The sequence below is a fragment of the Papilio machaon genome, chromosome 8, assembly GCF_912999745.1.
Source record: "Papilio machaon chromosome 8, ilPapMach1.1, whole genome shotgun sequence".
In the NCBI taxonomy this organism is placed as follows: Eukaryota; Metazoa; Arthropoda; class Insecta; order Lepidoptera; family Papilionidae; genus Papilio; species Papilio machaon.
The window spans coordinates 6,684,839-6,712,154 of NC_059993.1; the positions used below are offsets into that span (position 1 = coordinate 6,684,839).

Below are 27,316 nucleotides of genomic sequence, written 5' to 3' on the forward strand. Positions count from 1 at the left end.
GTGTAATAGATATATAAAAAAAAACCACAATGGCCATAATTGTAAAAGAAAATTGATACAATTGTGTTAAGATTCGGTTATGAATTCGACAGTATAAGTGTTCACTAACCCTTTTTCTTTGCAGGTCATAAAACACGAACTAAGCATGGAGGGCACGTTGGACTTCAACTTCCCGCAGCCGCACAGCGCTATGGCCGCAGAGGCCGAGACCCAGTTCCAGGCGCCCGCGCCGCCCGTGCCCACCACGCTCTCCGGCGGCGGAGCTCCCCGAACCCCTTATTCCGTCGCCCCCTCCTGGGTCCATTGAGCGCGGAACTAAAGGCGCCGTCACACTACACCCATTCGTAGATCGGTCGACGTTCGGATAATCTCGATTCGGGTTTAGGTTTTATCCTTGTTGTAAATAAGACGCGAACAGATCATGTTTAAGTTCCCTTTTTGTTACTTTAGTGTATTTAGTCGACATTTTTTTTATTTGTTACGTTAACTAATGTTAAAATTTTATTTAGTGTTATCGCTAAGTGATGTTACCGATCGTTGTTGATGTGTCAATTGTGTTAAGTTAGGATTTAGTGTTAAGCTAGGTGGAAGCTTGTGATATAGTTAGGCTAGGCTTGTTGCTTGGGCCGAGGCGGGGCGGGGGCGAGACTGGCGGACACCATTTCATGTGGGCGGGCGTTACAGCTGAGAAGTAAGGTAAACTATTATTTGTTGTTTTTTTTTAATCAATTATTGTCACGTTTTAAAATAATTAAAATATTACTTTACTACGACATTTCTAAGACATGAGGATTACATAATTAATAACGATAATTACATAAGAAATAATAATCTTAAAATGCAGCAAATACTATATGGTTTATTTCAAAGATTTTACTTCAAATACAATTTCCGAACGCAACATTCTAGACGTTATCTCAACGGAAATGTACAAAAATAACTCAATAAACTTAAAAGCGGCGAACAAATTTTCCAGACGTCGAAATATTAGCGAACATTTAACAATACAATAGCAATAAATCCGGCGTGTATCTGCGATAATCTGACCCAAAGTTTGCGAGTCGAGTGTCCAATAAGTTGGTCGGTTAGTATCGGTACACTACGGCGCGGACGCTACGAAACTGTATTGTTTCGTGTAAACATTCCCTAACCGCGATTTGACCTCATTGCGGCTTGATATAAAATTTATTTATAAAAGTTGATTTCAGCTTATTTTTTTTAAGCTGATTTACTTAATCTTCATCAACCTTTAAGTATCGTCTGTTTAAGATTCGCTTGTGTTTAGTTAAACTTAAAATCAGCATACAGTCGCAATTTTTTTACTGACAATATAGCCCATACTCCCAGAAAACTAATATCATCAAAGGATACGCAACACAAAAATCTTTTCGGTCTTCAAGCATACGCATTAAGTTTTACGAGGGCGCGTATTACAAGGAGTCGAGTCGTCACTCGTGTTTACGTTTCATTGTGCGCGGATTATGACACGTGACGTCGTCTTTGTATCAAACAATGCTCGGAGAAAAAAAAAACCAAGCGAAATTGCCTCTGAAACACGACGTACGCGGAGTTATGAGCCGGTCAATGACGGCGCAATCTACACAAGCCTGAATATTATACATGCCTCAGGATACGAGAAACTCTTGGAAATACACTCACATTCTTACCTCGATTTTGTTACTTAATGATAAAGGTTATAACACACTCAACGCACTTGTTTAATACCTGAGCTTATTGCTATCTTGACCAATCTTTGTAGGGCTTAAGCTGTTACATTAATATACTGCTAAAAAAAAACCAACATATTATATTAGAGTGTTTTAAGAATGATATGCGTTTCCTTGTAGTTCACTATTTTAAAAATGAATTTATTCCATGCATAATTTATTAAGATTTGATGTCGATCCACTCCAGTCTGTCGTAACCTTTATATCTCGACTAAACATTTGTTTGCAAATTATATTGGCATATGAATAAAATATATGAAGCCGACAATGTATTATTCTAGAAGTTTTACGATGCATCTATTATAACAGAGGCTCAGAGTTACGTCTCAGGCAAATGATGAATATATTAATTTAATCATTGGTGATATTTCACGTGGCTTATGTAAATTAACAAGGTTAGACCTTCAATTCTAGAGAATTCTAGAATTTAGATCTTTGTTACACATTTCCTTCTTACTAATTGATGAATTATTGGAACGAAGTTCCTTATCGCGCGTTGTGAAAGGGGGCTAGACGGATAAAATTCTTACGAAAAGTTGTCACGACACTTTTTGCTATAGACGAATGAGCGCTACTTCACCACGGCAACGACGTGACAATATATAATGAAAATTCATAGAAATAAAATGCACTTCTTGTGAAGACTTAAGTTTTTTATTCATAGAATAAACATTGGTTCCTTCACTAATTAATAAAAAGGAACTTCGTTCCATCCGGGTGTCCCTTGACACCTCTCAAGTTTTTTTCATATTGAGACTTAATCAAAGAAATCTTTACGTCCGACCTCATCATATGCTTTGCTGAATTACTTTTGAACACTACTTTATACTGGTGACAGTTTGTTTGCAAAAAATTAGCTCTTATGGGTACGTAAATTAAATTGCTTGACTATGGGTCAACCGTATACATGTGGACGTGTAACTTTATTACGTCAGAAATTACACCGAAACCAGTACGTAGGCAGTTAATTTTCAACTATTATGTATATTAATTAAAACAGTTACTGTTAAAATGTAATAAATGAAAAAAATCAGATCAACAAAAATCTTAAATAGAAGTGTAATTTAAATTTTCTGATATCTACCCGGTCTTGAATCCAAGAGATATTGTGAGGTCTTCAGAAGTATTTATAAGTTGTTTAGATCTTCAGGTACCGTAAGTTGACGCAGCATGAACACTCTAAATGTGTCGTGTGACAACATTTTATTCACCTTGAATAAACTTAAAAATTCCGCAGTAAAGATAACATTCTTTACAGTTTTAAAAGCTATGTATTATTTCAGCTCGTTGGAAATTACAGTTTTTTAGGTCTCAGAGGCTAAGGTATGCGAAAGTAATTGTCACTATTATCACTTGTACAGGTTTCACACAGATTCTTTTGAGATATGTGTATGTTTTCTTTTTGACTGTTTTGCCATCGTATTTTGTTAACAATCAGTTATTCAGTCAGGAAATTATTTATATTTGGGATGAAGTCATGTTATGAAGGCTATTTTAACGCATTATTTCAAGCTCACCTGACAGTATTAAAATGTAATTACCTAAAATTGTGGTGACTTACCGCGGTGACCAGTCAAAACATTTCCTAATACGTCCAATTAAAACGTACAACGAACGAATTCATTATCAGGGAATAATAAAATCGCTCCGCGTTGTATAGACGACGTGCGTCATTCGGTCGGTTGTGAATAATAAATGTATAATTAGATTGGAATTGAACCTCGCCATTCGTGATTCTATTACACCGATGAATGCCCCTATTTGTGCGCTAATGAGGGAGACCGCAGCCGGTAATTAATCATATCGTTTTAGCAAACGTCCCGTCGCACCGTCTAGCGATCTTTAAAATATAATGGAATATCACGAAAAAATCCGCGGGATAACGCTAGATTAAACACCGGTCCGTTAATGACTTGTTTTTAAGGGTTAAAAGAATGAATACCGTCTTTAGCAGACGGTGTGACGACGGACTTTTTCTTGGTATTTCTTTTTTTATTAATTCTTGCACATCGCTCGGCCAGAAGTTAATGGGGGGAAAGATTCGCTTTTTAAAAATCGAAGCACGACCTCGACGTTCATTTAGCAAGCAATTACGATACGACTTAAAAAGTCGATAAAAATACGGTTATCGATAAAAAGCATCAGTGCACTTTTTAAAAGATTTTTCTTTCGATATAAAACCTATCCCGCTAATAGTGCATCGTAGTGGTTATCATAAAAAGTTTTAGCCTAGTATAAGACCTTTTTTACTCAATATTTGTGCAGGAATACGTTTTGAAGCATGTCTAATGTATCCTACATGTCTTATGTTTGTTGCTACGGATATTAATTACTTATACTTGGTGTGTTGCGTGCGTACGGGCAAAAATAAAAATAAAATATTACGAAAAAAAAAGGCTTTATCATTTTTAGGGTAAATTATTTTACTACAAATAAAACTTTAAGAAACCTATAGAGTGGTGGCATTGTAAGATCAACCGGCATTTCGTCACATTAATAAGTTCACCCTCAAGTCGGCGCACAAATTGGCAAGCTCATCTTGTATTCGGGTCGGCCGCCCTTGTAATTAGGTGCCGGGGTCCACCTTTACACACGATTTCTTAGCACTTGTTAAAAGTTTTCAATTGCGTTACGGCAGACCCTTACGAGAAATTTATTCATTATATTCTACCCTCCCCCGACACCCCGCAACTTAATAAAACGCGCCTTTGCTCTTTTTTCTATTTCCATCCCCCTACTGTCCCCTGAAAAGTAAGTATTTTAAATATTTGCCGCATGGCCTCTCAAATGAATGATGAATTATACATAATTTTGAATTATTTTTGCGCCGTTATCAGATTTTCTTTTCGAGTTATGTTTTTTTTTCGTATCTCATTTATTATCGTTGAGATCAAACGACCCTTTGGTATAAACCGCTCGTCGTGTATTTCGCGTATTTCTTTTTTTTATTTATTTATTAAGGACGTTTAAAAGTTGAACTTTGAATTGATACAGATTTACGATTAATTATTTATATTAGGTCCTTACATATGAAATTGGCGTTTTTCGTACTGGCCACTTTAATCACGAATTTCTCCTCTTTGGTAAGGAATTCCAAATTAAAATTTGTACAGCTATAGACTCATGTATTTGTGGTTCGATGACCGTCATTCATTTGTTTTTTTTTCTTCTGTTTTTTTCTGTTTGCGTCACTCATTTTACAAAATGGAAAACTTAAAATATCGCATTATTTACGAGTACGAGTTCCGCCGTGGCACTAGTGCTGCGGAAACGACTCGAAGGGTGAATAATGTGTATGTCGGTCGTGTTGCAAAAGAAAACACAGTTCGTTTTTGGTTCCAACGTTTCCATCTGGAAATTTCGATCTGCAGAACAAGCCCCGTGGACGGTCTGAGACTCAAGTTGATAATGAAGAGTTGAAGGCTATTGTGGAAGCGGATCCATCGTAAACTACGTCCGAGTTAGCTGCAGGCTGCGATGTTAGTGATAAAACTGTTTTAATTCACTTGAAGCAAATTGGGAAGATTAAAAAGCTTGAAAGGTGGGTACCTCACGAATTGACTGAAGCAAACCGGCAAACGCGCGTCGACTGTTGCGTTACATTACTAAACCGGCACAATAATGAAGGTATTTTAAACCGAATCATTACCTGTGGTGAAAAATGGGTTCTTTACGATAATCGGAAGCGCTCAGCGCAATGGTTGGATCCTGGCCAGCCAGCCAAATCCTGCCCCAAGCGAAAATTAACCCCAAAAAAGTTACTTGTAAGCGTTTGGTGGACTAGTGCCGGTATTGTTCATTACAGTTTTCTCAAATCTGGCCAGACTATTACGGCTGATGTCTATTGTCAGCAATTGCAAACCATGATGGAAAAGCTAGCGGCTAAACAACCTAGGCTGGTCAATCGCTCCACGTCAATGCTGCTTCACGACAACGCTAGACCACACACTGCGCAACAGACGGCTACTAAATTAGAAGAGCTTCAATTGGAAAGTCTAAGACATCCTCCGTACCCCCCGGACCTTGCTCCAACAGATTACCATTTTTTTCGAAATTTGGATAACTTCGTGCAAGGGAAAAAATTCAACTCCGATGGGGCAGTCCAAATCGCCTTCAAAGATTTTATTGATTCCCGTCCGACTGGTTTTTTTTTAGTAAAGGGATCAATGAACTACCTATGAGATGGCAAAAGTGCATAGAAAATAATGGTTCATACTTTGATTAATTAAATATATTATATTAAAAAATATTCGACTTTTTGTTCCTCCCATACAAAACGCCAATTTCATATGTAAGGACCTAATATTCTACTCTCCATGTTCTACATTACGTAGCCTATTGAAAGATTATCTGCTGCTTTACAGGATTTTCTGTTCTTGCCTATGTTGATTACTTCGTTCTTTTTCTACTCAGGCTCTGTGATTGTTATGAAATTTATAAAATTTCTTTTAATTTTTTTTTTGTTCAGAAAGGAAAGGAGTTAAGATTTTGAAGAGTAATAATATTCTCATTCAAGGCAGGCGGGTCGGAAGAGAGCGGCATACTCAACAACTTGTCCCATTATTGTTTGACAGCTCGCCGCCAACCGATCGGCAACTTAAATTAATGCCAACATGGTTACGCTTGTCAATTTTTCCTCGCCTTATCTGCGGATAATAAGCAGATTACTAGCAAAAATCAAAATCCTTTTTAAACCTCTATAAAGCAAACTTTGCTTAGCTTTTACACAAGTGGTTTATGACGTTACCTACATATATTAAAATTATATTACTAAAATTTTACACATGTCACTAGTAGAACTACTTTTCCCATCGTATTCATTTAAAGAATATCTTTTGTTTTTCGAGTTCAACAATAAGTTTACGTTTTTGCGTTCCTAAAGCAATAGTTAAAGGATGAAATGAAGCAAGTTTCTTAAGAAACAAGTCTTAATTAAACCAAGTCGTTATACTTGACCAACTCATGTTATGGTGGAAATCCGATGATGATCACGTGCTGTTAAACAATTCCGTAGAAAAGATAAATATGCCATTTATTATCGGCCGCGTACATGGATCAAAGCTCTGTAAATCGACTGGTTTAATTTAGTCGTTGCAGCTTAAACATTCTTCGATGTCGGTCGAAGGCAAATTGGATTACGTGTTAAGCGGAGGAACCACGGCAACGCGACGCTAACGGCTTTACAATGTGATTACACGCCCCCAAAATGTACCGCGATTATGCCCTTACTTTTTTTAACAGGAAAGATTCGTTAAATAACAATGCTTTTGTTACTAGTTGTATTTTTCCAAATTTCTACTAAGATACATACATTGTTTGATTGAAATTCTTGGAAATATTATTTTCTTCGTGTATATCGAGGACGACTGTAGATAAAATTTAGCATTTAAAAAGATTTGTTTTGTTCAAAAACACAAGATTAAAAAAATTTAATTTGTAAAATGTTTTACAGTTTAATTTTTACTTTGCCATTATAGAAAAGTTTGTAAATAATTAAAAAAAAATGATATATAAGTTTTATTTGCACCAAAGTGTAATATATTTTTCAGACCCTTGAAAATTGTCACGAGTTCTAAATGCAATACATTATTTTATATAGGTATTAAGAGATGAAATGTCACATGAGAAAACTAGGGAATATTTTTTTCCTAGTAAAAAACATTCGTAAATATGTCTCTTAATATGATAAGAAAGCGTAAACAATTTTGAAGTAATTCAAATATTGTCGCTTTACCTGTCGACTATAATAATGTAACAATTATTTACTTACAATGTTTCCTATAAAAATGTCCTTCGACGTAACTTTATTTCTTTGTCATAAAGTTTCCTCCTAAACATGCCAAAAAGATTTTGTTTGCCACCTGAAAATATGTTTGGGGAAGAAAAGTATATTTTCCTGATTCATTTGAATGTTCCATCCCCACGCATTAACTTCACATCAGATTCTATATAAGAATGAAATAGTAAAAGGACGCGTTATGGCGAAGGGAACTTAAGAATAATTTTATTTCGTTTGTTGCTCACAGTTTTCTTTTAGACATTTTTATATTGAGTAAGATTTTTATGACTACTGAAATGTTAATAAATTTTACTATGAATCCGATATGCGTAAACATTTAAGTGTCATGTAACTTAATAGAGTAGAATATAACCTACAACTTACAAGTTATTTGTAGACGAATTAATCTGCTATTAAATTAAATTAATTAGTTTAGAAAGACTCATTTAGGTAGTCATATAATTTTATCAGTGCATTTGCTAAAGATTAGGTTCTGTGGTCCTAGCACGAATAATTGTGAATCGCCATCATAATTATTCGATTTGTCGAATTGTATTATTTGTGCAGCAATTGCAATTTTGACATAATTGACGATGTCGATACGAAGGCGATTGTCGCAAATATTCGTGGTCGGCCCACTGTATTTCAGACGCCGATCCATTTCCCCTCTCTTTAGTACTAAAAATTATTATTAGATTATTAACATTTAATACAAAAAATCATAATAAAAATTATGCAGTACGTACCGGTGTGCAGGAGGGCGTTGGGCGTGCCGCCGGCCCGCCCGCCCCGTGCAACAGGTGCCGCCCGCCCTTATACTTCAACGTAACTCTGTCGTCTCACCTCTTTACATAACACGTGCTTGCAGTTACGTCACAATACACGCTTTGATTCATAATCATATAACTTATATGCATTTTATAGTTGAGTAGGTAATATAGTTTTGGAGTATATTTTATCACCAAAAGTTTTTGACTGAAAGTTTAAATGTCTCGATGATTATCTAACTTTATACGTTCATAGTTTAATTCATAGATGGTAATCATACTAAACCATAAATTTGTTTGATGCTCACACATCACACTCCCAGAGGGTTGAACATTACATCTAACGTTGACTTAAAAAGTCGGTACACTACATCGTGATACACAATACCACGTATAATGGTATGCAGGAACTTTGGAAGTTCTAAGGTTGTAATTTAGAACCGTTTAGCCACAAATTTTTAATTCCGCGCGGACGGAGTCACGGGTGACAGCTAGTCTATTGCATAAATGTGATTAAATAACTGATTAGTTTCAAATTTGAAAAATCTAATGAAAACCTTATAAGCGGACAATTCTAATCAAGTAACACGGACGCAAAATCCAATTTGTGGATTTCGATTGCAGTTACACTTGTATCAATATTCTTGTCTATGTTTTCTCAAAGAGGAGGACTGAGATGACAATATTTATTAATACAAGTATTACTGCAGTGTAGTTCTATGGTAAAGCTATGTGAGGAAGAACATTCGAAATATCGCCGCCAAAAGAGGTCGTTGTATCTCCGAGTATGAATAAATTTACACCCCGCCGGAATCACTCGATAACCGACGCCTATGCTTTATAGCCCGTGACATCCGAAACTCGATTTATTGTCACGCCGCTTTCTGAAGCGAGGAAATACAAGAAAACTTGGTGAAAACTTGCGGTACGGGATTTACACAAACGTTTGTATTTTCACTTACGCAACTTGTCTTTTATAGTTGTGTTGAATTTTAGAGTATAAAATATTTGACAGTTAAAACGGATTGATTTTATTATTTTCTTTATATATAATTTTTGGTATTAAATTTTTTTAATGCAAACATTTTTCTAATACAACATTTATTTTTTCAAATACAAAACTGGTAAACAATTATCTGTAAAACATTCCAAATTCTAATTTCCAAGTAATCAAAAAAAACGAGTAGAACTATATATACCCCATACGCATTCCATAAACCTAAAACTAACTAAATAATATAAATAAAATTTCAAACCACTAAATATCCACTCGATTAATTACTTTGTAAATCGTTTTAGTTATAAAACAAAGTAAGTTTTGTAGATCTATCTTTTATAGTCCAATTCTACACAAGAAAGTCAAAAGTGGTTCTTATTTAAGCAAGTTTTATGTGGAACTTATTTGGGGAAAGGATGCCAATTATCTACGTCACATATTAAGAACAGCGCACTTTATTCGGAGCAATGAGTCGCAGAGAAAGTCCGTTACATTGCTGAATATGCGACAGATTTATCGTGGTTACATTAGTGTTGTAGCAGAGTCTGTAATATTATATCGATATTCTATAAGAAAACTTATTGCTAATTTCAAAATTGTATTCTTCTAAGAAATTAACGAGTTTTAAAAATAAATGAGGAAAGAGATTTAATAAATGCTAGTATATTGATTTTTTGTATGCGGTTTTTTATGAATAACACTTGATGATTGTTTTTAAAACGCGCTAAATGTTCATAAGACTGCTTTGAGGGATTTGTAATAAAAAAGCAAAATAAATTATTAAACTACCACCCTTATCGCGTCTTTGAAACGGCGGCAGGTTTTGACCCACAGATATACAGATATATTTCATATTTATTAAAACACTTTATGGAAACTCAATCTAAATAATCGAGCTTTCCTATTCCCTTAATTGGTAGTTTCATCCAATCTAATAAAAGAATTTGTGTTAAATCGATACTCTGAAGTGGCAACACTGTCCGGGGTCGTCACCTGCGGGGGTGCGGGGCGGCGCGGGGGGTGCAGCGCGCGGGGCCGCAGACTTGGCGTCGCTCTGTCGGGCAGGTTACGATTTACACTCCACCGACTCAGCAGAAAGTCCGCCCCGACGAGAAACGCTGATAATCCACATCCATAGTCGCCGCGCGAGAATTACATCGAGATTACTTCGACTTCGATACTACCGACTACTTTATTGCCTCATCCGATTTAATTACGATTTAAATTCATCCTCGCTCAATGTCTAATGAAGTTTAAATGGGCAAATCATAAATTTAATTAAGTGTTGCCATAAAAATCATTATAAACTTACTGAGTGGCGGTTGTCGGTTATGCGGACGTTTACATAATGAATTATGTACTGATATACGTAGATGTTTTATTTATTGAACTTGATGTTTAACATTCCATGTAGCGTACTATGATGTAATACCATTTTATAGAATGATGATGTACAAGTTTTCTTCTCCCGTCATATTTTCTACCTTCATTGAAGACTAAAATATTCAATTGTAATGGCATTATTATTGAATAATTAAATAATATTAGAACATAATTTAAATATTTCCCATTAAAAAAAAACTAACTTTAATATTAGTAGTACTAATAACTTGCTCTTTTTGTTTCAGATCGCTAATACGCAATTCGGAGAATAGCGGGAAGTTTAACTCCGTTATGAATACGGTTGTGACAAATAACTACAGAATCTTACCCGGTCGTCAAAGTGGACCTCAAATATGGACAAACATCAGACTGAATGTGGTTAAAGTGGAGTGATAAACAGTAGAATGACGTTGAGTGAACGATACTGTGTCTTCGAGTAAGAATTAAATATTTTAGTAAAAAAAAAATGACCTCGCGTACTTTATTTGCACGGTTTTAGAAAATAAGATCATAATCCGGTGCGTATTGAGAGAATGGGTTCTACAATTAGGTACCCTAAATATTTTAAGCAGTATGGTCGAAATTTCAATGGGCGTGTTATTCTGGATTTGGTATTTTGAGACCCGTCTTTCAATGTGCGCCGGGCTATAGCACTTATTTGTATTTGGTATTTTAAATCGGACTGATTTGCATCATTCATTGCTACTGGCAATTTTTTTTTTTTTTTTAAAAACTTGTTGTTATGTTTTTTTATTATCTGTCTGAATAATTTTGTCACTATACTTATCCGTGAATTTTTATAATCTGTGTGATTTTAATGTCAGATAAAAACACGAATTGCATATTTTTGTAAATTAAATACAACAAGTTTTCATTAAAATCTCAATTGCACGTTCTGAAAATTTTATGCTTTAACATTGTATTAAATATAATAACAATAAAACAATTCGATAAAAAATAAATTAAACGTATTTGCAACCAGACTGAATTAAATCTAAATGTTCACATACGCTAACACTAATGCATTGAAAATGTCATACGTGTGCCTAATAGGTTTAATAAAAAAAAAACTGTATATATCAAAGTTTCTATTTACACCGGCGGATTAAAAAAACAAGGCGTTCTTAAGTTGACGCACAAATTCCATTTTAGTCAGATCTCTAGTCCAAAATGTTAATTTTCTTGATTAAGCTACTCCTCATTTGAACTCAGGTTATAGCAAAAAAAAAAATACGTTCTGTGAATTACCTCAGTGTACTGTATGTGATAGATTTAGCCAATAAGTGTTCAATTTAGTACGTTTTACCTATTAAGTCAATTCTTGTAATGTTTGGCGTCCATATGATGTAGAAATGTCCTTAGTACATCGATATTCGGCCACGTTGTTTTATAATCGAAATGTTAACATATAGATGGACTCGTTCCAATGGTATTTCGGGAACATGCAAATAAGTGGGATGAGTAAATCTTATGTTTAATACCGAGTGCATACGTACTGAATAGTTGCGGAAGATATGTGCATACATATATAACATCTCGCTCGTTCGGTACATGTGACCTTGGTTCACCACTTTTTGTTTTTCGTTAGTCAGAGAAGGATGACAAAATGTTTTTGTATAAGTGTATTGACAGTGAGAACCCATGGTAACCCAGACTTTGTGTTGAGGGTAAATGCTGGTTTTTGAATTTAAACTCAACGTTTTTAAATTTCTACCATCGCTTAGTAACATAAAGGTGCAGTTTCAATAGTCGATAACTCAGTCGTTGTACAGGCTTATTAAAATGATCGGTCTATGTAAAGCAAGCGTCGTGCGGGGGGACTCAGTCGACGAGTTTAATGGCGGTAAGGAAAAGTAAGGGCTACCACCCAACGCATGCGTGCGCTAACGACTAATAAAAACAGTTCTCGCATTCGAGCGCTATGGTATGCGTGTACAAGAAATCTCTCGCACCACGCATGCTGTATAACGACCGAATTATCTACTAATGTAACTGCGCCCTAAAGATGTGATACTTTATGAGATAAATTAAAATGTGAAATAGATACGTAAATATGATGAAATATATAGAAATGTATTCAACGTGTAAATGTTCAAATCATTGTTGGTGTAGTTCATTGCTTATTGTTTTTTTTTTTTAATTAGCGTTATCGCAGCTGATGTTGGTGCTATATATATCTGTTAATAGCTCACATTGTAAAAGGTAATTTTTCGAACATTGTACTCTTGAACGTGTTGCGACAAATTTAAAAGTTGTCCAACTGTTTGTCGTCATTGAATTGATTATATAGTTATTTTGTAATAAAAATTATGTAGATAGATAATAATTAGTAGGTATAGATGTAGACTTAAAGTCGAGTTACTATCATTGGTATTTTGGATGTTGGACATCGATGTTGTAAGGCCTGTTCACACTATAGGGTAAGCTACGCACATTTAAATGCAAATGAATCGTTTTTCGACAATTTTAAAATATGTACAGCTAGTGTGAGCTTGCCCTAATAATTTTAGTGACGTTTGCCAAATATTTGAATACTTGTAGCGTGTGAAATCTATTGAAAGGATAAGGAATTCAGGCGACTATTTTTTTTATTTATTTATGTTTATATAATTATCCAAAATCAATTCCAATGATAATTTTTTTTTTTGTGTTTCTATAATTAATATTATGTAAATTGTTTTAATTTTTTTATTATTATTTTAAAAATGTCAACACAAAGTCACGTAAAGTTCGTAAGTGGCGCATCTCAAGGTCTCTAATTTAAGAATAGTTAATATATCTCCTGGTTGTTGAAACGTAAGTAGTTAGTAGTTGTAAATTAATAGTATGCAAGTTTGTGGTCAATTAGGCTCGGACATCTACGTCACGCCTATAGTTATAGTGGGACGTTTAGCTCGAAGTACGCTTCAATTTGTTTAAAATAAACATTGTTACTTTGGTAAAAATAAAAACAGTAAAAGAATCCTTGTATGTTCTTGCAATTGGATGTCGATTTAAAAAAATAATTCAAACATTAAAAAAAACTGAATTTTTTTAATTGCATATTTTGGAAATTTTACTATGTAAAACTGTTTTTAATATTGAAATATAAAACGTTTGATGAGCACAAAACGTTCTATCGAGGGAACAAAAATGGTGCGCAAAGACCTTGTTTAGGTCGGAGCGGTTTACAATTGTTGCAATTTTAATCTACCCACGCGGTACAATATGCCGCTTATTAAAGCCATTTAATAGAGCAAATTTAGTTAAGTCGTAGGATTAAATTTGTTTTCTTATAAGATGTCAGAGATTTCATGTTGAATGTCCATAGAAAATTCGAATAGATTAGGGTTATTCTGCTTGCAAGGAAACTAAACCTTTACGCAGTGTGATACTTTAATAGAATTTGATGGGCATTTCATTTTTTTTAACTGTTGACGCTTGGGATTGTGTTTAGTTCTTTAATGTTATATTTTGCATAAGCCAACAGTTGAATAGCAAGTGCGTTCACTCTTAGAAGATGTAATTATATGTATGTATGTATTTTATAGTTCGTTCAGTTCTTTTTTATGTTTCAATCGTCTCATTACATTCTAAATATTGTTGGGCAGTCATTCGTTGTCATCATTCAATCATTAGATAAATTTTTCGACAAATTACCGTAATTCGTGAAAAATTACCGTAAGCTAGGACAAAAATATGTGTTTAATGTAAATATATAGATAAAAACTTGTATGTAGAAGTACATAAATATTATTTATGTATTAAATTTGATATTGTTTTCAAAATTTTAATCCTTGTAATCCTTGTATGTAAAATACATAATTTAAAAACCGAAGCAACCTAATTCAAAACCATTTAATAAAATCTGTTTGCATTACAAAATGGTACGTATTTAATCTTAAAACACTTTGAGTGACATTTGAACTGCTTCTTACTATTTCTGACATTCAGAATCGCCTCATTTTTAACCAACAAAACCAATAATATTTTATAGTATAACTTTAAGAATAATTTAACGCAACTGTGCTATAAAGAATTTTATGACTATTCTATAAAGTTTTTTATCGTCAACCAAACTGTTTCTTATTAGATTGCTTTTTTTCTATGACATTATGAACATCATTGACAAACTATGGTGATTCAAAGGATGTTTTCTTACGGTGGCAATAATAAAGCATAGGACCGTATACTTAAAGAGTTTGGGTATTTGGAGTTGTTGAAAAAGTGTGCTAAATACAAAATAGGTACTTATCGTACGTAGGTAATTACTGAAGAATTGAAGATATATTATTACAGGTTGTTTAAGTCTATTCTAGTTTTAGCTTCGCAAATAAAACAACGTTTTGTCAAACCAAATCTGTTTTTTTTTTCCATACCGTCCATATGATACGGTTTAGAGGCACTTTAAAAATTGGAGCCCACAACGAATAGAAACTTGTACTAATTTAAGAATTACTGCCATCTAATGTTAAAAATGTAAATAAGATCAGAAATTAAGTTCTGACAGTTCAGTGGACGACCGCATGGTGACGCTGTCACTAGTCACTTGTTGGCGCCAATTTTTTCATTCAAATGTAAGATATGGCCACTTTTATTTAACAACAATTTCATATTTTAAAAATACATTTTTCTATTCGTTTCCTAGCAACTACGTCAACTTCTCATTTTCCTTCATATTCCTAAATGAAGTTAAAAAGATGCGGTCGAAAATTTTATCATTTCAAAGACAATTTATCGGTGTGTTTAGTAAAAGAAAGTACTGTAACAGTGTTGGTAAGTACAATTTAGTTTGTTTTATTTTTATGGGATGTGAAATTGTAAATCGAGCAAACCATAATTCAACAATTCATTTTGTTGGTTATTCCACTCGTAGACATGCGCCGTGACGCCCACATGAACGAATTGCCTGTGCCTTGTATACCGTGGGAGCCCTGGTACACGGAGAAGCAGCGATGGTATACTAGGTTTTTAACACTCTCTATAGCTTGGTAAGTAGAGCCCATCATTTCCTCACATATTTAAGCTTAAAGGAATTACTTGAATCCTTGGTTAACTTACAAGAGATTAAAACTATCAGACATGTGCTGTGCTACAGTGCTTTCTTAGAATTAAAAAAAACTAAGTAATAGACTCAGCTTATCACAAGTCTAGAGATGACTGATGACCACAGATTATCAACAGACAAGACTTGACAAAGCTTAGCTTACATACAAAAAGTTGGTTATTTAATTACTACTGTAATATTTTACAGGTGGCTTTTTTCATTTGGCATGGCGATATACACAGACAGCATTTACCTGAACTGGGGCCCGCCAGGTCAGCCTGGCCCGCCCAGTGACATGGTAGACGAGTGTGTTGAGGCAGACTAATCTTTGCAATAAAACTTAGTCCCTAAATATTTTATTTTATTTAATTACCAAACCCATTTATGTATTTTTGGTATACCTGGTTACGTTCCGTTATTACAATAACTAAGGCTTAAAAGATTTTAAATTAAGTGCGAGGTCATTTGATTCATATAACCTCTTTGTTTTTTATCACGATGTAAAAGTTAGTGGCTTTTTTTTATTTGAAGTTCATCAAACACTGGTTCATATGTCATGAAAAAAAAAAACAACTTAGTGTGGTCATAATTTTATTTGTGGAACACAAAGAAATGTACAATGTTAGGTATATTAAGTGAATAGTTTAACACATTAGCTGTTCTATATCATTTCGTAATCTGACAAAAAATCTATTGGTCAACAATATACTACCTTACATACTAAATAGCTTTTCCAATCCGTATCTGAGATAGAGCTTTTATCACTAGGCTCGTATTAACTAAAAAAAAAAAAAAAAAATTAAAACCATCAGTAAAAAGATTAAGCAAAAAGAGAAAAATTTTCAAATCTATACCAAATTTTTGAAAGTAAAATTATTTTTTTAGAATAAAAAGGTAATATAACTATTTTAGTAATTATGAATACTTAGTCAAAAATAATACAAATAATAAAGCCAATGTTTTCAATTTATATCAAATGTTTTTATTTTTAGTTTTACATATAATTTAAATTGTGAAGTACAGTCGCACCTGGATAAGTGGGAATTCAAGGGACCGTTATATTATTCTCTCTTATCCAGGTTCATACATATCTGTCATATTTAATGTAATGAATAAAAGATACAAAAAAAATAAGTAAATATAAACTTGTATAGATTTGAAAATACATATTAAGCTACAATAACCATCATCCTAGATGTACGACACAATGTGACACCATGAAGATCTTAATTACATTATTATTAAACTCCTACAAAATGAACGCTTAAATATTGTAAATCAACATCAAATCTTCTATATATATAAAAGAAAGTCGTGTTAGTTACACTATTTATAACTCAAGAACGGCTGAATTGAATTGACTGAAAATTGGTGGGCAGGTAGCTTAGAACCAGGAAACGGACATAGGATAATTTTTACCCCTTTTTCTATTTTTTATTCCGCGCGGACGGAGTCGCGGGTAAAAGCTAGTTTAATATATAACGGCCATTATGCTATTTTAAATTCTATTGGAAATGTAATTTTGTGTAAATTAAAATATAGTATCAAGTAAAATTTTATAACATGAATAACTAATGTTAATAATTTCAGAAAGTGCTTTTTCTTCTAAGAGATATTTAAAAAAAAACAAGAACTTAAGAAAGAGTTTGGGTTGTTATTAACAATATATGTTAACAATATTTGGGATTTTGACCTTTGACATATCAATGAAGTTATGTCTAGATGTCACACGTCTACATTTTTCATCTAGGACGACTGGTTAACCTTATTATAGTAACAATATTCAAGTTATCTGCTCTCCGGCTTTGGTTTCGGTGGTTTGAAGCCCATGATCTTCTTTTTCTTCTTTTCCTTACCACCAGATTGGAAGGTCTTCCAACTGTCAACGCGGTTTTGTCGAGATTCCTAAAAAAAAATTGGTATGACATATGAATTTGTTTCTCATCCCCGCTGCTAGGACGAATTTATTGGAAAATTCTCCTATAGTGTGAGTTATACAGCTTCTTAATATCATATCTAAAGATAGGATTGCCAGGTCGCCAAACCTACTAGCCGGACAGACCAGCCAGTTTGGCCGGACATTTGGGTAGAAAGGTCAGACACTCTATATTATTTAGGATTTTGTCTCAGTATTAATAGGTACACTCTCGTTTGGGAAATGTAAAAAGCCTAATAAAAGCCGGACATCTTTTATTTTGGCCGGACACGCAATCAAAAAGTCTACCTATGTCCGGCTTTATCCGGACGCCTGACAACTCTATCTAGAGATATAGATTTATTTAGTTATAGCGAGTCGAAATTCACAGATTGCATACAGTTGTGTGAAAGACGAAGTGATTATTGATGTTTAGTTACGCGTTGACATATTCTTGCACTATTTATTTATGCAATTTTTTTATAAGTCATTGTGTTATTTACTATTATATAATATGTTGTCATGTAAACTATTATGTAAAGTGAGTATAGTGTCAAATTGGTTGTACACTGTAAGGATATGCTGTTTTTTTTAATTAAAAAAAAGAAAAATTACAAAAACTAATAGTCTGCTGTAAAGTTCCTTTAAAATTTCAATACACATTTTAAAAACCTACGAAAACGTCAAATTCAGTAATAACATTGGTTGTCATCCAACAATCAAACAAAATGTACTCACATTCTAATAGCAAACAACAAATATTTAGCTCGTAGTTATAAAAACTAACCTCAAAGTTTTTAGCCCACTCCTTTTCAAATGACATCTGTTCCTCTTGTTCTATTTCTGCTTCACGTTTACGTTTCCTCTCTTCCATGTCCCTGGTCTCCAAATGCTGACGTTTACGTTCCATGTCCGCAAACAGCTGGAACATCAATACATCTTTATTACTTAATGTACAAAGTAAGACCAATTTGTGGAATATTCCAAGTTATTTAGAGGATATTTTTAATGTTCTCTTATTTCATAGATAATAGTTAAAATTTATTACAATGTAACCAAAGTATGAAAAATCATAATTTATTTTAGGAAATTTGAAAGTTACAGTAAATTTAATAGAGATAATTTCTTACATTAAATTAAATTAAATAAATACATATATCTTATATATATAAAAGAAAGTGGTGTTAATTACACTATTTATAACTCAAGAACGGCTGAATCGATTTGAATGAAAATTGGTGGGCAGGTAGCTTAGAACCAGGAAACGGACATAGGATAATTTTTACCCCGTTTTCTATTTTCTATTCCGCGCGGACGGAGTCGCGGGTAAAAGCTAGTATTATATAAAGTTAAGAATGAGTATATCAGAGGAAATTTGAAAGTAGCGCCAGTTATCGAGAAATTGAGGAGCAGAAGGTTAGCGTGGTTTGGACATGTTATGCGGAGGGATGATAATCATTTAAACAAAAAAGTAATGAGATTGAATGTGGATGGCTATAAAGGTAGAGGAAGACCAAAGAAAGTATGTATGGATTGTGTGAAAGAGGATATGCGTAAGAAGGGGGTAAATTCAGATATGACGGCTGATAGAGATGTATGGAGTAGTACATACTGTGCCGACCCTCCATAGAGATAAGGGCAAGTTGATGATGATAATGATGATGATATATTTATACATATACTAGCTTTTACCCGCGACTCCGTACGCGCGGAATAAACAATAGAAAACGGGGTAAAAATTATCCTATGTCCGTTTCCTGGTTCTAAGCTATCTGCCCACCAATTTTCAGTCAAATCGATTCAGCCGTTCTTGAATTATAAATAGTGTAACTAACACGACTTTCTTTTATATATATAGATAAGAAAACACACCTTCATAGTCATGACATAAACTGCATGTTTGTATTTCACAGGATCATCTTCTGGTATACCTTCTGCTAATCGACCATCCTTTTTGAATTTCTTCCGTTTTTGTTCAATCTAAAAAAAATAATTATTAATTAAATATTGTTAGGCCACTTTAGTCAATTTTAAGTAATTCTCATGTTATTTTAATTTTCAAATAACAAATTAAAATTATTTCTATCAATTTGATTATTTATGAGAAAGTGCTACATTTGAAATATTATAAAAAATTTATAAATAAAAAAAAATTGTAATTAATTAATAATTATAATACCATATGATCGGTTCTTTCTTTAGCTTCCTGATATACGTCTAAGCATTTCTTTCTTGTATCTTCATTTTCCAATATCTTCCAGGATCTATTAACAATTTCAAATGCTTGTTGTGCCCTTTCTGAATCATCCTGTAAATAAAAATTAACATATTGATAGATTTTTTATTTATATATCTTCTAATTATGTCTAAATCCTAACAGTACTTATAAATCCTATGTTAATTATTTATAGTAAATGTTAAAAGGATGTATTATTGTATTATTTAAAATTATAGATATAAAAAATAATTTTAATTAGAAGTGTCATGAGTCAAATGGTACAATTCATTTGAACATTCTACAAGAAACCGTCTAAGGTGAGTTTTAGTTTTTTAATTGTAAAATTTCATCAATAAATAAAAGTATAAATCGTAGGAACTATTTAGTAAGTACGAGGTTTTGTGCCCGTGATGTAGTATTTTTGGTTTTCTGCATTATCATCTCCATTCATCCATGCATTTGTTCATTGTACCTTACCTACTGCAGCGTAGACAGGGCCTCAGTGGTATGCTTACGTTCCATCTGTGGATAAAAATGAAATATTGACGGGGATAACCGTCTCAACTACATGTCTAGGAAGTCATTGCTAATAGAAATGTTTTTTGTTAAAAAGTGTATTGGAAAAATGGCAGAATATATAACAATATGTTTTGTGTAACTTATAAGACAGTAAAATATAAATGCAACTTTAATGCATTTTAAATGTTAGACATGTGCAGATAAATAAACAAGAGGAGAAAGTTCAAATAATGATTTGTACTTATAATGATATTCCACCTACAAGGTTCATATTTTTTTTTCAACATGCCAAATGATAGGTACATTTTACAAGGAAAAATAAATAAATTACGTATAAAAGTTTTGTACATTGTACTTACAATATTCTTGTCGGGATGAACAAGAATGGAGAGACGTCTGTACTTCTTTTTTATTTCTTCGATTGTAGCGTCACATTCAACTTGAAGAACTTCAAATGGGTTCAGATTAAAGTATGTAGATCCAGGACGGAGTAGTCTTTCGATTTGTTGTTTTGGCGTTAGAACAGAATCTCTCTTCTCGATTTCTTTAACCTAAAAAGACAACATAAACAAAATTTCGAAAACAAAAACAAACAGCAAAATATCATAACTGAATAATTGGAACATCTTTAGAAGTCACTCAAAATCATATAAATATTTCACAAAAATTTAAAACTTTAGAAGAAAGTAGGTTATTTCACCTCCGTATAGAAATCGTCAAACGATTCTGCCTTTGCTGTAGATGGTATGGAAGACATTTTCAGCAACCTTTTATGACTCCCAAATGTGATTAATGTGGTTACATTTAAAACGTAAAAATAAGGATATTTTGTGACGATTAAACTAGTTAAACAAAAAAACGATGCCTTGCCTAAACTTTTGACATTTAGACATTTAAGCAATGACCATAGACGAATCAATTTGTTTTTTTTTATGTGAGCACAGATTATAATAAAATCAAAGCATTTTTCTGAAAATATTACGCACATTAAAAATGTTTGATCAGAAATTTCAAAGTAATTATATTTGTAATTTAAAATATGTTTCTTTTTGCTAAAAACTTTTTTCAGTTTTACCAAAAACTATACTATTTAACCAGCCTGTGCACCGGTGCCCCTACTATAACCTAAACCCATCTAAACCTTATGTCAAATCTAAACTCAATCATCACGAAGTTATCGGTTTTTGTGATAGAAAAAAATATTTCTAAGGTTTGTCTTTGATTTTTGGCTAGTTTTATATTTTTTAGCTTTCGCCTTATTTTATTTATAGAATACTTTTGACTTTGATCATTAATAGTAATATCTAACACTAACATCTATCTCTATGAGGCTACACCGCCGAAACACCTGTGGAAAAACACACATTATGTCATCTCTGTTTCCTTAAAGAGAGTGAGTGAAATGACAGTATGTTTTTGCTCAAGTATTTCAGCAGTGTAAAATCAAGGTAAGCTTTATCTAAGTAAATTTAATCCTTGATGCCCATTTTATTGTGCAATAATGTAGACATTGCAATTGGAGCAAATAGAATATTTTTGTATAGAAATAAGTACTATCATTTTAACGACTAACCAAAACATTCAGAGAACTTAAACCAATCAAGGTCAAATAGCTCGGAATATGAATGAATTCATGACGCGGGTACTGGAAGATAGAATCGTTTTGGACATAAAATTGTGTGTAATGAAACTAGTATTTTTAAAAAGTTTTTATTTGAAATATCCGGCTTTGATATATGACATTTTTCTTTCGCTTCAATTTCAATAATACTTATAATTAAATTCTCAGATAAAATGTTTACGGACAAAGTCGTGTTAATAACTGGAGCTAGCTCTGGAATTGGTGCAGAAACAGCCGTGGAGTTCGCAAAACTTAATGCTAAACTAGTTCTTACTGGAAGAAACAAAGAAAATCTAGGGAACGTTGCCAAACAATGTGAAGAGGGTTCGAAAAGTAAACAAACACCTTTGGTGATAATCGCTGATATGAACGTGGATGCCGACGTAGACAATATAATGAAAAGTACAATAGAGAATTTTGGAAGACTAGACGTTCTTGTAAACAATGCTGGAATTTTAGAAAGTGGATCGATAGAAGCAACTAGTTTGGCACAGTACGATAGAGTGATGAACACAAATGTAAGGGGGCCATATTATTTGACCATGTTAGCTGTTCCCCATCTCATTAAAACTAAAGGTTCAATTGTGAACGTATCAAGTGTTACTGGTCTGAGATCCTTCCCAAATATTTTAGCGTATTGTATGTCGAAGTCTGCTCTGGATCAGTTTACAAGATGTACCGCACTGGAGTTAGGTCTTAAAGGTGTGAGAGTTAACGCTGTAAATCCTGGTGTGATTACAACTGGCATTCATTTGAAATCAAGCATGAATGAGGAGCAATACAAAGAGTATTTGAAAAAGTGTGCCGTCACCCATGCGTTGGGCCGAGCAGGTGACAGCAAGGAAGTGGCTTCTGTTATAATATTCTTAGCCAGCGACGCAGCCAGTAACATCACAGGTGCTACAATACCAGTGGACGGAGGTCGTCATGCTATGTGCCCTCGTTAAAAAATACACAATATTGTCATATATTTGAAAAATAAAATTACGCTTTTGTTATTAACGAGTTTTAATTGACATATTTTGTAATGCATTTATATTCTACGTGTAAATAATGTATACTTATTAGTAGAATAGAATCAATTATTATCAGTTAAATGATGCGTCGGATACACATTTGATGATCTGAATGGTTGTATTTGTGATAGCAGCGGAAGCTTCAATAAGACCATTGCTCGTACAAGAAACAATTGTGTCTAAAATTTCGTCTGCAATTGCTCTGGTTGCATCTCTCTGAGAAGGAAATTATTATTTAGTATAATAAGCTACTACATATCTATATATTATAAAAAAAATGAATCCCTTGGTCACGTCATCACGCGTGAACGGCTGGACCGATTTCACTTTTTTGTTGTGTTATTGTCAAGAGAAGGTTCTTATGACAGAAAAAAATTAGATGGATGGATAATGATGTTTGTTTGAAGGTATCTCCAGAAAGTCTTAATGGATCTTAATGAAATTTGGTATAGATATAAAACATTGTCTGGAAGAACATATAGCCTACATATTAATTTTTTTTTAATTCCGCGCAGACAAAGTCGCGGGCGACAGCTAGTTTATAAATAACTGTGATACTACTTACATATTTTAGTATGTCTTTTTCTTCGTTTTCTAAATCATCGTATACCTTTTTCCTCACATCGTTAAAACATTCGTCAATATCTTCATGATTGAGACAAGCTTGTAATTTTTTATCAATATTAGCAATAAATTCATCCTTATCAATCAGTAATTGTTTGCTCGTTTCTTCTAACAGAGGTAGATAGTAAGTATTTTGTGATATACAAGCCGTTACATTTATTAATATATCCTTCAGAATTTTTTCTATTGCTTTCTGCTGTCTCTACAAGTGGAAGAATGGCATGTGAATTAAATAAAGTCATCATTATCTTCTTGTCCTAATTCCACTCTATGTGGGGCCGACACATCAGTATTCGACCTCCCAATGTACCAATTGCCGCCATTCACGTTATCTCACCCTTCTCTTTCCCCGACGATGTACCCCAACACAATGATTAAATTTTAACTTTATTTAATTATAAAGTTAAATAATATTGCTTATGTTAAAAAAAATAAAAAATGGTATGTTACCACCGAGTTAAGGAGTATTTAACAATTCCTTTTTTGTAATTTCATGGCATGTAGTTGTACAAAAAATCTAGATACTCACTTTGATGCATTGTTTAACAAGTATACCTGAAACTTTAATACTGGCAATCAGATTGTTCATTTCCTTTTTCATGTCCTGTAGACGACTTTTGAACGATAAATTGATTTCATTTGCCTTCGTTTTTACTTTTTGTATCCATATATTTATCCTTTCTGCAGTATGTTTAGCGATGTTTTTCACGGATTCCCATGCATTGATTGCACTATGCTTTACGTTATTCCATAAATCTGCCAAGCTTCGTTGATTCTCTGAGGTTCGTTGTATAGTTAAAATGTTATCTACATTATGATCATTAGACAGAACACTGTACACGTTCTGTAAAATTTGATAATAAAAAATATATTAAAATTAACTTGCATTTTCATGTTTGATAAAAGTTCGGACATTCACAACAAAAATAAAACATAACATATCTTAATCTTACTTCTTACTAATATTATAAATGCGTATGTTTAGATGGATGGATGGATGGATGTTTGTTTGAAGGTATCTTCGGAATTGCTCAATGGATCTCGATGAAATTTGGCACAGACGTAGAACATAGTCTGGAAGAACACATACTTATTTTTTTTAATTCCGCGCGGACGGAGTCACGGACGACAACTAGTTAATAATAAATCAAAAAATTCATAATGGACCGTACCTGAGAACATAAACTAAAAAGGAAGAAAAGCAAAACAAAACGCATGATCAAAAAAAAATGTAACCGACGCGACGGCAGAATTAACAATAAAAGACAATAATGTCGAATAACGCATACCTTTTATATTAAAGAACATATAAGAGCCACTACAAATAATATGATGTTTATTGATTTAGATCGATTTAAAATCTTTGTAACCAGTTGAAGTGTTTATCGTATTGGTCAATATTTTAGTACTAGGGACAAGTCTAGACACTAGTAACCCGCCCCGGATTCTTTCAGATGCTAAAGTACTATACCCATTTTTATTTTTTTATTTTTAATTCACATTTTATACAGCGGCCCGCATGTTTCTTTTCACAAAATGCTTTCATCAACGCAAGAAGTAATTTTCGTCAGTGGGCTTATAAAAGATAACCAATATTTGTACTGGTACAAAAAATAAACGAAAACAATCTTTATAATTGGTATTTTAATAAAAAGTTTAAAAAACTTAACCATGGTTTTTGATAGAAAACAGAAACAAGTAGATACAACAAATCTACTAAGTATAAAGGGACGACATTTCAAAACTTTAACTAAAAGATGTGATAACGGATGTCGCCGAGCATCTTCCGATGTCAATTATTATTTTTGCAGTGCCAATAGTTGCTCTTATCATATTAAAACCAGCGCACATTTCGAAGGCAGCTGGTAATGTTCCGATAGCCAAGTTGATACGTGTGATCTGTAAAATAATTACAAAAGTAATTACTCTTTTGTATCTACAATTTTATTAAGAAATACAGAATAAATTTTACCGAGATTCCACTATTCGAAGTGAATATTGCTCCAGCAGCCTGAGCCTCATTTGTAAGAGGACTTAAACATTGACCCACATTTAAAATAGACCCATTATCATCGATAGAGCAATTTCTCATGCTTTCCAATATATTCTTAGAATAATTCAATGCAGAGTTCGACTCTGTCATAAGTTCGTCTATCATATCGTTCACTTCTTTTATACGATCATCAGCACAACTTCTGGACCTGGCATATGTTCCATCAATGAGATTATTAGCTTCTTCACGATGAGACTGAAAAAAAAGAAAAAGGGGTCGAAATTTCACAAAAGCGAATCTATTAAAAAACAGAAAGCTATTGTTCTTTTGTAATTTATCCCTGTCTACTCCTCAAGTAGTATCTATCCTGCGTTACATTAAGGTTTTACTTATTTTGTTACTACGTTTATATCTGTATTCGTTTGTGGTTCATTTTAACTGTTAACTTACATCTATGCAGGTTGTTATTCCCTCTCCAGCCTCAAGTAATTTATCCGGTATTTTTCTAATAGCTCCTCTAATTCTTCTCCTCAACCTCTGTCTATCAGCATGAATTTTCCCTGCGAACAATTGTATTTCATCTTTGATGCCAACAGTGAAGTTTCTTACTGCTTCTATAGCTTGTTGTGCTGAATCACTTAGTTTCCTTGCGAGTTCTTTTATTAACTGTCTGGAATTTTATAAAAATTATTAAAGGAGGATACTGAATCAAACTCTTGGATATATAAAGGCCTGATTTCCACATTTTTTTTACATAATTTGAATAGCACTCATTTGGCCATTTTTTAGATATTACCATCAGTATCAACTATTGAAAGTTTAGTTCATTGAGTTGGTCATTTAAATTTTTATTTCATACAAAATTTATTGGTACCTCGTATTTGAAGAATCATCTGAAACCCGTTTATCGCGTAAAATTAATGATTTTTCATCTTCAGAAACACTTCTCAACGACGAACACACCTATAAGATTAAATTGTTACAATTTATAACAAAAAACTGTTTAAAGTTAGATGCTCCTATAGCTTGTGAATTCACTTAAACTAACTGACTATAATAAGAGTTTAAGCAAAAGGCATTTAAAGTTAACTTAGATTTTATTTCTCCAAACGATGCAGTTAAAAAATTTACCACGATAGAAATACAAAATACGACACCGAAGAACTTCATTTTTCTATCTAAAATGCGTTTGTATTTAGATCTGTGAGTGAACTTATATCCAGTTTTAGTTTTATGGCAGATTCTAGACACATAATATTGTCACCGTAATAAACGGATGCCTCTTTAGCAAATAAATTCCTGAGATAAGATACAACGTGAAGTTGAAGTAAACATCTGACAAATTCGAGATAAGCAGTACATAAATTCCCATTTATCATTAAAAATATTGGGTAAAAATATTTTTGTCTTCAAAATATTATGACATCAAAGAACGCCTAAAAATGTGCCATGACCTATTTTGTTCTAGAAAACTAAATAAATTATCATCGTCTTTATATGCTTAGAAACTTATTGAAATGTACGCAATTGTGAGAACAAAATAAAATTCAAATAAGACTTTAGTTTAGTCCGCTGTTTAAAAGAACTAGCTATTTTCCACAAATTTTCCACAATTTGTTTTAATAGACAGAATACAATTATCAAAATAATTTTCAATCAGTACAAAAAGGTTAGCTAAATGAATAAACCGACTTTATAGACGTTAAGCAATCTCAAAACAAATTCATAATT

At 33.1% G+C, this 27,316-nt stretch overlaps 5 protein-coding genes across 8 annotated transcripts in view; 3 read left to right on the plus strand and 2 right to left on the minus strand.

Moving 5' to 3' along the window:
• The window catches only part of LOC106720323 (forkhead box protein O), a 68,959-nt gene extending 68,267 nt beyond the window's left edge, over window positions 1-692 (plus strand). For both annotated transcript variants that reach the window (XM_045678880.1, XM_045678881.1), the window contains exon 8: window positions 125-692. In XM_045678880.1, the coding sequence (XP_045534836.1) occupies window positions 125-307 (183 nt within the window). In that variant the 3' untranslated portion in view covers window positions 308-692. The remainder of the gene's footprint in view (window positions 1-124) is intronic.
• A 14,622-nt stretch (window positions 693-15,314) lies between these two features.
• Window positions 15,315-16,045, plus strand: LOC106720358. The gene is made up of 3 exons (XM_014515019.2): window positions 15,315-15,408; window positions 15,509-15,623; window positions 15,887-16,045. The coding sequence occupies exons 1-3, from the start codon at window positions 15,333-15,335 to the stop codon at window positions 16,002-16,004; spliced, it is 309 nt and encodes a 102-aa protein (XP_014370505.1). The 5' UTR covers window positions 15,315-15,332; the 3' UTR covers window positions 16,005-16,045.
• A 1,287-nt stretch (window positions 16,046-17,332) lies between these two features.
• On the minus strand, window positions 17,333-21,201 carry LOC106720357 (dnaJ homolog subfamily C member 8). The gene is made up of 6 exons (XM_014515018.2): window positions 21,032-21,201; window positions 20,691-20,882; window positions 19,774-19,902; window positions 19,467-19,574; window positions 18,382-18,516; window positions 17,333-17,584 (listed from the first exon to the last, which is right to left on the minus strand). Exons 1-6 carry the CDS (start codon window positions 21,086-21,088, stop codon window positions 17,468-17,470), a joined length of 738 nt encoding a protein of 245 aa, XP_014370504.1. The 5' UTR covers window positions 21,089-21,201; the 3' UTR covers window positions 17,333-17,467.
• Window positions 21,202-21,448: 247 nt separating this feature from the next.
• On the plus strand, window positions 21,449-23,134 carry LOC106720356 (uncharacterized oxidoreductase TM_0325). Of its 3 annotated transcripts, none has more exons than XM_014515015.2 (2): window positions 21,449-21,541; window positions 22,121-23,134. In XM_014515015.2, exon 2 carries the CDS (start codon window positions 22,126-22,128, stop codon window positions 22,897-22,899), a length of 774 nt encoding a protein of 257 aa, XP_014370501.2. In that variant the 5' UTR covers window positions 21,449-21,541; window positions 22,121-22,125; the 3' UTR covers window positions 22,900-23,134. The 3 variants fall into 3 exon arrangements, with proteins under 3 accessions (XP_014370501.2, XP_014370502.2, XP_014370503.2); XM_014515016.2 differs by lacking the exon at window positions 21,449-21,541 and adding an exon at window positions 21,651-21,779; XM_014515017.2 differs by lacking the exon at window positions 21,449-21,541 and adding an exon at window positions 21,824-22,008.
• On the minus strand, window positions 22,990-26,773 carry LOC106720106. Its single transcript, XM_045679084.1, has 8 exons — window positions 26,717-26,773; window positions 26,460-26,548; window positions 26,036-26,255; window positions 25,565-25,840; window positions 25,344-25,491; window positions 24,122-24,444; window positions 23,534-23,794; window positions 22,990-23,184 (listed from the first exon to the last, which is right to left on the minus strand). The coding sequence occupies exons 1-8, from the start codon at window positions 26,753-26,755 to the stop codon at window positions 23,041-23,043; spliced, it is 1,500 nt and encodes a 499-aa protein (XP_045535040.1). The 5' UTR covers window positions 26,756-26,773; the 3' UTR covers window positions 22,990-23,040.
• Window positions 26,774-27,316: the final 543 nt, after the last annotated feature.

What these genes read in the sequence shown, in the direction of transcription:
- LOC106720357 (XM_014515018.2), bottom strand. Translation starts at nt 21,088, where the DNA reads ATGTCTTCCATACCATCTACAGCAAAGGCAGAATCGTTTGACGATTTC. An exon ending in TTGACGATTTCTATACGGAG is followed by an intron (nt 20,883 to 21,031) that starts GTGAAATAACCT and finishes TTGTCTTTTTAG; the next exon opens with GTTAAAGAAATCGAGAAGAG. An exon ending in AGTGGGCTAAAAACTTTGAG is followed by an intron (nt 17,585 to 18,381) that starts GTTAGTTTTTAT and finishes ATTTTTTTTTAG; the next exon opens with GAATCTCGACAAAACCGCGT.
- LOC106720356 (XM_014515015.2), top strand. Translation starts at nt 22,126, where the DNA reads ATGTTTACGGACAAAGTCGTGTTAATAACTGGAGCTAGCTCTGGAATT.
- LOC106720358 (XM_014515019.2), top strand. Translation starts at nt 15,333, where the DNA reads ATGCGGTCGAAAATTTTATCATTTCAAAGACAATTTATCGGTGTGTTT. An exon ending in AAAGTACTGTAACAGTGTTG is followed by an intron (nt 15,409 to 15,508) that starts GTAAGTACAATT and finishes TTCCACTCGTAG; the next exon opens with ACATGCGCCGTGACGCCCAC. An exon ending in TTAACACTCTCTATAGCTTG is followed by an intron (nt 15,624 to 15,886) that starts GTAAGTAGAGCC and finishes AATATTTTACAG; the next exon opens with GTGGCTTTTTTCATTTGGCA.
- LOC106720106 (XM_045679084.1), bottom strand. Translation starts at nt 26,755, where the DNA reads ATGAAGTTCTTCGGTGTCGTATTTTGTATTTCTATCGTG. An exon ending in TATTTTGTATTTCTATCGTG is followed by an intron (nt 26,549 to 26,716) that starts GTAAATTTTTTA and finishes TTAATCTTATAG; the next exon opens with GTGTGTTCGTCGTTGAGAAG. An exon ending in AAAAAGACATACTAAAATAT is followed by an intron (nt 23,185 to 23,533) that starts GTAAGTAGTATC and finishes TTTCCTTCTCAG; the next exon opens with AGAGATGCAACCAGAGCAAT.